Source organism: Triticum urartu, chromosome 5 (assembly GCF_003073215.2).
Source record: "Triticum urartu cultivar G1812 chromosome 5, Tu2.1, whole genome shotgun sequence".
NCBI classification, from domain to species: Eukaryota; Viridiplantae; Streptophyta; class Magnoliopsida; order Poales; family Poaceae; genus Triticum; species Triticum urartu.
The window spans coordinates 544,992,239-545,003,937 of NC_053026.1; the positions used below are offsets into that span (position 1 = coordinate 544,992,239).

General features: G+C 48.0%; 2 protein-coding genes across 2 annotated transcripts; both read left to right on the top strand.

Annotated features, from left to right (window-relative positions):
• The first annotated feature begins 5,783 nt into the window (after positions 1 to 5,783).
• On the top strand, positions 5,784 to 8,639 carry LOC125507351 (myosin-2 heavy chain, non muscle-like). The gene is made up of 5 exons (XM_048671954.1): positions 5,784 to 5,958; positions 6,449 to 6,522; positions 6,648 to 7,379; positions 8,390 to 8,485; positions 8,625 to 8,639. The coding sequence occupies exons 1-5, from the start codon at positions 5,784 to 5,786 to the stop codon at positions 8,637 to 8,639; spliced, it is 1,092 nt and encodes a 363-aa protein (XP_048527911.1).
• Positions 8,640 to 10,056: 1,417 nt separating this feature from the next.
• LOC125507352 (polyubiquitin 11-like) lies at positions 10,057 to 11,076 on the top strand. Its single transcript, XM_048671955.1, has one exon. It carries the CDS (start codon positions 10,057 to 10,059, stop codon positions 11,074 to 11,076), a length of 1,020 nt encoding a protein of 339 aa, XP_048527912.1.
• The last annotated feature ends 623 nt before the right edge of the window (positions 11,077 to 11,699 follow it).

An 11,699-nucleotide genomic window follows, 5' to 3' on the forward strand; every position in this document is an offset into this window, starting at 1 on the left:
TTTTCTTTTTCCAAAGATTTGTAATACACTTGTACAGCTGTACTGTTTGAGGTGTATGAATATAAATATATATTTGAGTGGTTATGCTTATTGAAGAAATCCGAGATGTATTTTCTTAATATATATTGTATTTAATTATCTAGTTAAGGGTAGAATTACTATGTGAAAAATATGGGTCGTTACACAGCCCATAGCACCTCGCTTCAAGCATAACATCTGATATTTGACACCAACATATATGTCGTCAAATACTCAAATAGGTGGTCTCTTATTATAGTTATTATGGAATTCTCTAGTTGTTGCTCTATGCCATAAGTAGTCGCTATAACACTCACAACACCGCTCGTTGGGTCGACCCATGTGGCGTTTTGTTTTCCTCTGGTTTCTTCTCGGCTATTGTTGTTTTCCCTGAGTTGGTTTTTGTATGTTTGTTTTTATTTCTTCCGTTGGTTTTCGGCCAGTTTTTTCATTTGATTTTTTTTAATTTTCAATTTTTAAATCCATGAACAATTTTAAATGCATGGGTATTTAAAAACATGAGAATGTTTAAAATGCCTGAACATTTTGAAAAAATCCATGTTATTTTCTAATACGAACATTGTTTTCAGTTCTTGAACATTCTTAAGCGTATGAATACTTTAAAAATTAATGAAAATTTATATGAATTTGTGAATATTTTAGAATTTTGCAGATTTTTTACAAATTATGAACAAATTTTTAATATGGGACGTGTATTTTATTTTTATTTTTTGCACTATACATAGTGAAAACAGATGGTGAATCATGGACTGAACTGGACAGGGAGCGCATATCGCAGGCCGACCCGACATTTTGGGTCTATTCCACTCCAGATTGTTGTGAATCGCACTATAGCATCCACCCAATCGCCGGAACAGCTGCCCTGATGCTAGATGTCGTCACCGAACCGCTGGACCACCCTTTACTCATTAGCGCCGGACGATGTCGCTAGCTCCACGAATCTTCTTGTGCGATGACCGATGCCCCCGCACTAGAAGAAAGTATCATTTTGCAACATTAGTGAGCTTCCACAACAATGCTTGCGACCAGCATCGTCGTGCCTCTAGACACGTCGATGTGGTTGAAGATGTGCTCTTGTGTCCCTTGATCTCCTCGTTGCGATCACCCAGGGTCGTCGACCAGATCCATCTAGTCGATTTTGAGCCGGCAGCGAGCGCAATGGTCTAGCATGACAATCCAACCCTTCCGGGCATCCCTGGTGATGACGAGCTACAACGCGGGCTAGCGGTGATGGTGCACAATCCCTGCCGCATATGTCACTGTTCATGTCATCGTGGCGAGAGACGGTACTCCCACATATCTGATTGCTTCTCCCCCCACGATGCGCAGTGTTGCCACGGCCGCGACACGGCTTATCACCGGCGGGCGCCGGCACACTAGTCGGAGCAACGACTGGTCGAAGATGGGGCCTGGCACCACAACCGTGATCCACGCCAGCTTGCCGCGGTTTTGGCCTACGTCACGAGAGACGCTCTCCCAAGGATCTGACCTCCTCCGTTGCCACAACCAACGAGGGATACGAGGTGATGGAGACACACCCAATGCGAGGAGGTGGAGACATGCACCCCAACGAATACCGTAGCGACGGCGACGCGTTCCTAGGTGGCACCTGGCCCTAAGGGCATCTCCAGCCGTGCCCCTAACAAACCCTCACCAGGCAATTTTGCCGTGCCGGCACCAAAAAAACAGTCCAGTCACGCCTTCAGAAGCCTGTTTTTTTGCCGGCTCGGGCTAAAACTGGTGCCGGCGGACCCAGGCCAAACCCGGCGCCCTGGGGCGTTTGGGGAGCCGGCACAAGCAAAAAAGGCGCGTGGGCCCGCCCTGGCGACGACCCGAGGGCCTTTTCCCGCAGCTTCTTGACGCTTTTCCCTGGCATCTCTTCCGCTCGCTCGCCTTCCTCCCGCCAAACCCCCTCCAGCTCGCCTTCCAGTTGCCGCCATGCCGCCGAAGAAGTACGCCATGCTGCGCGCGACGGCAACCACGACTGGCACCGTGGCCCAGCCGAAGCAGAGGAAGCCGAGGGCGCCGCCATCGAAGCCACCGGGCATGTTGAACGCCGAGTGGAGGGTGGAAGTTCAGCGACGCGACGCAGTCACCACCGACCGGCGGAACAGGGCCATTGCCAAGAAGGCCCGCGACAACGCGGCGCGTGCGGCGGCGTCTTCCTTATCGGTCGACCATGCGGGGATGATGAATCCACCCGTCGTCAGCCACGCCCAGTACGCGCCCTGGGGACAGCAAGGCGTCGGATCTCCATGGGGATCGTCGTCGCCCGGCTACGCCGACGGCCCCGGCTACGCTGACGGCGACGCGCACGGGGGGTTCAACCCAAACGTGACCTTCCCCCATGGCCACCCCGCGACGTGCACACCCTCGCCCGCCTTCGTCGGCGTGCAGTACCCTCCATACAACTACTCGCCGCCCGCCGCCTACGCGTCCACACCGACGCCCCATCTCCGCCGTGGACCGCTGCCCTTCTCGCACCTCGGCGACACGGACGACACAGGAGCCGACATGGATGACATCATCGCGACAGGATCGACCGCGGCCGCCGCGTCTCCCGGGTTCGCCACCCAGGACGAGGTAGTGGATCTCAGCGGCGACATGGAGGCCGAGCTCGGCTACGTCTACGGCGAGGACGCGCACGAAGCGCAGGAACCCGAGGAGGAGGAGGAGGAGGAGGAGGAGGAGCCGGCTCCTGTTCCGACGAAGGGGCGCCAGAAGAAGAAGAAGCGGGCGGCTAGGTCAGGTGAACCGTGCATCAAGTGGACGTCCAAGAAGGAGGAATGCCTCGCCGAAGCATGGAAAGTCGTCTGCCTCGACCCGACCACCGGCGCGAACCAGAGCTTGGAGACGTACTGGGACCGCATCAAGGCCGAGTTCGACGAGCGGAAGCTCGTCGACCCGTACTTCAAAGGCGTCTACATGCAGCGCGGCTCCAAGGCGATGGCGAACCATTGGGGGCGTATCCAGTTGGCGTGCAACAAATGGCATGGAATCGTCGAGGAGGTCGCGGCTTGCCCGGAGAGCGGCGCCAGCGTTGAGGATCAGGTACGCACGCCGTTCGCCCGCATCTCTTCGTCGTCAACGCCCGCCGCCCGCCAACTGTTTGTTCCTCCGCGCAGCTGCTGCGTATGTTCACCATGTATCGACGCGACAACCAAGACGCCGACTTCAAGCACCTCCACGTCTACAAGCGCATTGACAAGTGCGAGAAGTGGGCGGAAGTCCGACGTACCCTCGACAAGGCCAAGGAGACATACAAGCCGGACGCGACGACTCCGGGCGCGTCAGAGGGGCGACCGGACGGCCATAAATTGGCAAAGAAGGGGAAAAACGCCGACGCGGCAACCGCGCGAGTGCAGGAGTCCATCGAGCATTGACTCGCCGACGCCCAGGCCCGGGCCGTCCTACGTGAAGAGAAGAACGAGGCGCGGTGGTCGTCGCTGATGAAGAACAGCGCCATCAAGCTCGACCTGCTCCGGACGAACGTCGCCGCGAAGAAGAGGAACACCGACATGGCTTTTCTGATGGGCGGGGCGGACATGCTCCTGAGCAACGACGAGCAGCTCAGGGCGTGGTACATGGCGGAGCGCGGCCTCATCCTGAATCAGATGCAGACGGCAACGCCGACGACGCCGACGACGCAAGCTCCCGCGCCCACGACCACACGGACGCCAAGCCCGAACGACGCCTCTACATCGCCGCCCAGCAGTGCCGAAGCCGCGCCGACACAGCCCAGCACCGAAGCAGCTCCGACACCGCCGAGCCCGCGCATGCCGACTCCGCCAACGCCTGGAGCCGACCCCGCCGAGTGAATCATTGCGCACGCGAACTTGCGGCGTGCGGCGCTTTGTTTTTTGTAACGCCGGACTACGTCCGATCACCGGATTTGTGGCGTCTTTTGAGAGCGGGAACGACCAAGTTTAAATTTTCCGCATCCTGGGGCCGGCGCTTGGGGGCGTAACTAGGAGCTAGGTCGCCTCTAGGCCGCTCTATTTAGGCGTCCTGAGGGGCCGAACGGCTGGAGATGCCCTAAGTTGTCCCATGGTGAAGTGCATGGTGGCGGCCTGCAGGCGGCCGTGGTCGGTAAGCTAACCGGGTTGCGAGAAAAGGCCAACCTGTTTATCAGAGGGCTCTGGGTTTTCTTCTGGACTAGTAACACTTAGACTTCTGGCCTAGGTAATAGGACGTGCAGTGGAGGCTGAACTACACAACAGATCCTGAGAGCCAAAAATGTTTTAATCAAGAAAATCGGACGGCCAAAAATGACAAGAGCATGAGAAGGCTGAGAAAGAGCTCAAATTTATTGTCCTAAAATAAATATGAGAATAGGACCAGGGGTGAAGCCCTTTTTGTTAAAAAAGAACAGTAATATCAAAAAAATGTGGCATTAATACTTTTCCATGGTTGTTAAAGAAATTTATCATCCTCGCAACAACATTATTTTGCTATAAAAAATAGGGTCCTAATAACGTCCACACGTGTGGCATACTAAGCATCCGCCCACACATCGGATGTGGCGTGAGCAGGAGGCAGCTCACACGGACTATGTGTGGACGAACATTAGAATTGCCCGCGGGTACTACTCATCCCCACCCCACGCATGTGGCACGAAGCAAATCTTCCCACATGTTCTGGCGCAGCTACGTTAGGTACCCGCGAGATGACAATTTAGTTGCCATCTGGGATGGCAGATGTAGTTATCCGGGATGACAAATGTAGTTGTAAAAGCATGCAACTCTCTTTATTTTGGTTAAATATAGTTGCCATGTCTAATTTATGGTAGTTGCCGCGTGTAATCAAACCATAATTGTCGTATGTGATTCACTACTTGCCACATATGGTCAAACAATAATTGCCACGTGTGTTTATCTAGTTTCCACGTGTGGTCCAACCATAGTTGCCATCTATGGTTAATCACAGTTCTCATGTGTGCAGTTGTCGTCTAGCAACGAATCATAGTTGCCACGTACACGCAGCTGCAGTTGCCATCCAACAACGTACGAGTGTCGTGTGAGTGAAAAGCAGTTCACCCACACGTGCGTGAACTAGGTGGTGGTTGTATGGGAAGAAACTAGTTCACCCACATCAGTGCAGCTGATAAACTGCGTGCTGCGGGGTGTGTGGACGAACTCTCCAATGTCCACACACGATAATGCTTACGGTGGCACTCAGATTCTAACATATTTCTTTAGGATTCGTGCAAAATAGAAACAACATGGATCAAGGTGTGTGGGCGATGTGCACACATGTCACACATATGGACGTTATCATTTGAAAAAAAATAGATTTGCCATGTCAAAAAAAAATATCTAAACTTCGACTTGTATATAGCGAAATAGAAGAACCGAATCCACAGTCAGAGCAAGCGATGAAAAAATGAAGTCGTTCTTTGATTTGCAGGAAATGGGATTTCATAGGATAGGATTTTTGTAGGAACAGTTTTTTGGTGCCCTTTGGTTTGTATAGAAATAAAATCCTATTTCTATTTCTATTTCTATTTCTATGATTTCTATGAATAAATTCTTTCTATCCATCATATTTTATAGGAAAATAAACATTACTGACTCAATGAAAAAAATCGTATAATATGAATCAAAGAACATCTCTTTCCTATTTGCTGCTCAATAGATTTTCCTACCCTATATCTCTCTCTTTCCTGCTCATAGGATTTTCCTACCCTATGTATCTCTCCGTCGTATCGTCTCGTCTCGTATTCTCCGACAGTCCGACTCGAATCCATGAGCGGGGCCGGCGCGGCGCTGGCCTCGTCGGCATTGGGCCTCTGCGGGGAGGACGGGAGGGCGGAGTGGCTGCGCTTCTACGATCAGGTCGAGGCGCAGGTGGAGGCGCTGGCCGCCGACCGCGCGCATCTAGAGGCGACAAGGGGCGAGGGGGAGGAGGCGCCCGCCGCTAGTAAGACACCGCCCATTGTCTCGTACCCGTCCTCCACATTCAGGGTTAATTTTGGTCCCCGTAATGACAAATTTAGGGTTGCGTTCTTGTGGCTCTGCTGGATTGATAAGCGAGACACGCGCTGCAATCGAGTCAGTTAGCCATACCGTCCTGCGTCCCGAGGTTCTCTGAAGATTTGGCAACACATCAGTCGCAATAAACAAAGTTGTCCCCCCACTCTTTTCCGTTGTATTAGAAGCATGCTCTGTCATGCTTTGGAGAGCATCGCATGGAAATGACAGCGGCGAAGATCCGTCGCTGCACTGCATATAGGCTAAACATCAGAGAGCTATTGCTATTCTGGCCATCGTGAACATGTTACTCTGTGCAGATTTTACCTTCACTTCGCATTTGGATTTGTAATTTTGCATGGTAGAGTTCTCTACCTTCCACTTTCAGAAAGGAATTTATTTTTTGGTGCTGATATCGCTGCCTTGCGTATTCAATGTAGAACTCCAAGAGGGTGATCTGGAGGATGTCAGAGCTTGTAGAGGTCTTCTTGCCCTACCAAGCACTGAATCTAAGGTAATGTAGTTACCGAGATATCAGATGCATTCTCAAAAGCTTGCAGTCCAGCTTGGGCATCATCTCGTTGACTTTCCTAATTCCATTTTTGCATCTCTGTTTGGTTCCGTTAATGTTAATCGAAGCCGAAGGAAGTTCAAGATCGTCTAGAGCTTGGTGAAGACACTGGGGATCATGAGCACAGTGTAAAAGTGCTGAGAGCAAACCTTAGAAAACTAAAGGGAGCTTTTGAGACCCTGATGTCAAAGAAGGATAAGGATATTTATTCAGTAAAAGTTGTTCTTTTGAACCAGTTGAATACAATGGAAAAGGAAAGCATGCTCTCTGAGAACAAGAAACTAGAGGCAGCACAAGCTACTGAAGAAGCGAAGAAGCTTCAGCAGAACGTACAGGCGCTGCGCGTCGCAACTCAAAACAAGGACAATGAGATTGGCAGACTCCATGCAGAAGCTCTTGTGGCTCAACAGAAGCTACATGAAATGGATTCCTTGCTGAAGGAGAAAGATGAAAGTATTGAAAAACTCCATACGGAAAACATTGGATTACGTGCTGTAAAGGATTTTGTTTGGAGCCAGTTCCGGATAAAGGAGCAGGAGCTGCTGGACTACGCCGTGCTTCTTAAGAACAAGGAAGTGGCAGCAGCACAAGCTACTGAAGCAGCGCAAAAGCTAGTAAAGGAGAATCGCACGATGGAGGCAGAAGTTGTTGATTATGGAAACAAGTTATTGATTCTAGAGGATAAGCTAAAGGAGACGCGCTCCTTGGTGAAGGAGAAAGATGAAGAAATCCAAGAACTCAGGAATCGCCAACCTGAGACCACGAGTCTGAAGCGCAAGTGCGCCTCTTCCTTGTCAAATGTAAGTACGTCATTTCCAAGTATACTATCCTTTGAATGTTATTTGTGTTGCGAACATGCCTTGCCACATATAGTCAATCGACAGTATTTTGTTTACTATGTAAATGTGCCTGATAAATTTTGACATTAAAAAAAACTATGTTAATAAAACATTGAAAAAAAACTAACTTTTTTCAAAATTCACTTTTGGTTGTTTCGCCTCGTGCTATGTGATGGCCAACTGACCATGTGCTATTTTTATAATATACTATATAGTTGAATACCGAAAAAGGGTTCCCCCGCTTTGTATTACAAAGCAACTAAGAGTAATTGTTCTTTATAGTCCAATGATTGTATTCTTATAAGTGCTACTGTATTTTTGTGCTGAAAGTACATGAGCATCCAACGAAGCATCTCACTTCCTATGATTTTCCTATTCCTATAAAATTCCTATCCTATAAACCAAAGAAGGCCTAGTTGTTCTTTATAGTCCAATGATTGTATTCTTATAAGTGCTACTGTAATTTTGTGCTGAAAGTACATGAGCATCCAACGAAGCATCAGCTGTGCTGCTGTGTATTGTTGGAAACACAGACCGAGAATAAAGTGAATATTTTAGGTTTGCTTTTTTTTACGGGCAATGGCAGGTGCTCTGCCTTTTCATTTAGAAGGGGGAAAAACTGTACAAGCAGACTGCAAGCAGTCGGGGAAGCAAAGACATAGACAGAAGAGATAAAAGAAAAGCAAGGGACCGGGCTACCAGAACCAACATGGTTTATATGATTCTCGTATCTGGTTCTATATAGAACCATCATAATGCTCTTGTGGAGAGTGCTAATGAACAGGGACGTACCCACGTTGACCCACGGGTGTACAGGACACCGGGTGCAAGAGTTTTTCTTTGTAAATTTCATGCAAACTATAGTGGAGGACACCCCACTCTTAGCTGAAAATTGTGAGTGATTATATGCTGGGACACTGGATCATTTTCTCTCTGGGTCTGCCCCTGCTAATGAATATGTTCTGTAACAGGAGACTAGTAAAAAGCGCAGGAGGGATATCATTGGGATGCATATAGCTTCTATTCGGCGATGCAAGTCCGGCAGACAGTGCTTTGGACGTCGCACAGTGAGTCTCCCTTCAGTCACCATTTCCCATCCCAACTCCATATCTTTACACCGTGCATCCCAGATCTACATTCTTCTTGCTAATCTCCTCAAGTTGTAGTGAATTTGATTGGTTAATCTCCTGCTAAACAATCTTGTAGTGCCTTCTTGTCTAGAATTGAGTAGATCTATGCCTTCTTGTTCCGTATCTGCTATCTGAGTTTTTTTTTCTGCACAATGATGTATGCCTTGTACGATTATATCACCTCAAAATGTTCTTGTACATGTTCAGCACTTAGTATTGCCTTGCACTATCTTGTTTCTGGACAATGACTGATCCAAGAAACTTTATAAATCATTGACGTTGTAAGCTGGAAAATAATGTATTATGGTAGGATAGTTTACATCATAATTACGTTGTAGTTAATGCTTATATGTTACAATATATTCTCATCATAATACAGTTGTTGATGATACTAGTAGCATACAAATTCATGATGTGGATAGCATCTAGAAGTTATTGGATAATACTTAGGTGGAAAAGGTCTTTTTTTACTATCTTCAACTGTTGGGTTTGCTCACTTAACCCACCAAAGTATTCTTGTCCATTTACTCCATCTAAGTATGAATACCTCATCCACTACGCCTGATTTTGACACGTAGCATCACATTTGAACATTATTAATCACAGAAAATCCTGACGAGTCATCTTGTTCCTCTGTCATTCTCTTGCACCTCTCTGAATTATCCACTTCTTCCTGTGCGTGGGTACTGATACGCATGGCACTGGCAAGGCAAAAGGCACAAATTTGACCTCAGGTCGAAACTATTTCACAAATTAAACTGTTCTTGAAAGTATTTTACCCGGCTGACCTTTAATGTGCAGCGCGGCGCTGCACTCTACTGTGCAACGCCTAACACTTAGGCGCCACACTGTGCAGCGCCTAGCTCTAAGGAGTTGCACTACACTGTGCAGCGCCTAGCTGTAAGGAGTTGCACAGTAGAGTGCAGCGCCTTGTTGTTGGGCGCTGCACAAAAGGGTCAGCAGTGTGAAATATTTTTTAAAACAGTTTAGTTTGTGAAATACTTTCGTTTTAAGCTCAAATTTGCCAATTTTGCCCACTGGCAAATACCAGTTTGAGTGACCACGTGCAGATCCTTAGGAGGAGTAAAGTGGGCCCAAAATAATTACCTCGGGGAATGGGGATTAAGTGGACAAACACTGCGCTTCAGGCCAGGGTAGAAAAGTCAACATCTTCCTGATGGTATTGATTTTTCGAATTGTTCTAATTGTATATGAAAGTATAACAGGACAAACAAAGATAGTCTGAATATCATAAATGCTGAATATTCATGTTGATCATTCATTCTTAGTCCATGTGTAGTGTAAACGTCCCTAGTCGTTCTGATCTGAACTAGATGTCTTACCCAGGCAACTGGAATGGTTATCCCCATAAAATCTGTTGATTTGTTGTGACTGATGAGTGGATTTTGTTTCTTGGTTCTACCATCTGACGGAATTTCTGTTCGGTGGCTTTAACGGAAACTCTTTGTCTAATAATAGCTCATGTTTTTTGTATGCTTGTTCAACAGATGCAAATCTTTGTCAAGACCACAAATAGCAGGACTTACACTCTTAAGGTCAAGAGTTCAAGTACGATCAGGGATGTCGAGGGCAAAATCCGTGATCGTGATCACAGCCTAGACTGCTTTGGTCTCATCTTTGCTGGCAAGAAGTTGAAGGATGAACGCACGCTGGCATATTACAACATTAAGAATTTGAGCACACTAGAACTTGACCTTTACCTGCATATATCTGTCAAGACGGTGACTGGCAAGATCATTGATATTGGCGTTTGGAGTTCAGATACCATCAAGCATGTCAAGGTGGTGATTCACAGTCAGGAGGGAATTCCTTCGTACGAGCAGCACCTCATCTTTGCCAGCAAGCAGCTGGAGGATGGCCGCACCCTTGCATATTACAAGATTGAGAATTCATGCACTCTTGAGCTTGTCCGGTGGCTGCATATCTATGTCAAGACGCTGACCAGCAAGACCATTATTTTTGCGGTTTTGAGTTCATGCAAGATCGAGGATGTCAAGGCGATGATTTATGGTCAGGAGGGCATTCCTTTGTCTGCGCAGCGCCTCATCTTTGCCGGCAAGCAGCTCGAGGATGGCCGCACCCTGGCGGACTACGGCATCCAGACTTTCAGCACGCTTCACCTCGTCCTTCGCCTGAGAGGGGGTAGAGTGATCGGCATCAAGACGCGGACTGGCAACACGATTTTTCCTACAGGGGTTTGGACTAACAACACGATTGAGGATTTCAAGGCCATGATTCACAAGGAAGAGGGCATTCCCCCATCGCAGCAGCACCTCTTCATTGCCGGGAAGCCGCTGGAGAACGACCGCACCCTGGGGAGCTACATCAGCCATGATTCCGACATCATCTACGTCAGCCCTGATTCCGACGTCGTCATTCACCTTTTAAGTCGGCGCGCGGCTGCCTCGTCGGATTGTGGACAGGGCGCGCAGGCTGCGGAACAAGCAGGAACTTGTGCACGGCTGTCTGTAATGCGGCGTGGCCCAATTTGTCTCAGTGGAGTCTAGGCGAAGTCGAACTGTTAGTTAGAAGTCTAACATGCAGTTATGTTCACATGGGTAGTCGAAAACCTGAGTGGATTTAGACTGTTTACTGCAAATTTGCGGTGTGTGCGTGTGAATAACTGCACATCTGCGAAAGAGTTCCAAACGTTTATCAAATGTCACATCTCTTTTGAAGTGTACATGTTATACTGTGCCCACTGGATGCGGTGTTTATCATCTGGCTCATATAAGGTGGATTATAATGATAAAGGTAGTATTAACGAATTGAACCACTGAAACTGCTGCAGGAGTAAAATCATCGCTACGGTTAATAATCATGCCATGATCAGCTATACTCAACGTGTTTGCAATGGCTCAAGAACTGAATCAGCAAACAGCAGCAAGAAGCACAACAATCTTAGGAGCTCTAGGACAACACATCAACTCGTCGTCTCAAACTTGTTCGGTTTGCTTGCGTACGTACCGAGCTTATAAAAATTAACCACAGAATCCAGAAGCTGCTCGTGTCTTCGCCAAGGTGCCAAAAATTCCGGCTCAGCCCACAAACACAACCCACTGATTATGAAATACTATTTGGAAAAGGAAGAGAGGAAATATTACTCAATGATAAAATTAGTGCTATGGAA

Bases quoted from the DNA above. Each gene is read 5' to 3' on its own strand.
- LOC125507351 (XM_048671954.1), top strand. From the start codon at position 5,784: ATGAGCGGGGCCGGCGCGGCGCTGGCCTCGTCGGCATTGGGCCTCTGC. The intron at 5,959-6,448 runs GTAAGACACCGC...TATTCAATGTAG, and splicing joins GGAGGAGGCGCCCGCCGCTA to AACTCCAAGAGGGTGATCTG. The intron at 7,380-8,389 runs GTAAGTACGTCA...GTTCTGTAACAG, and splicing joins GCGCCTCTTCCTTGTCAAAT to GAGACTAGTAAAAAGCGCAG.
- LOC125507352 (XM_048671955.1), top strand. From the start codon at position 10,057: ATGCAAATCTTTGTCAAGACCACAAATAGCAGGACTTACACTCTTAAG.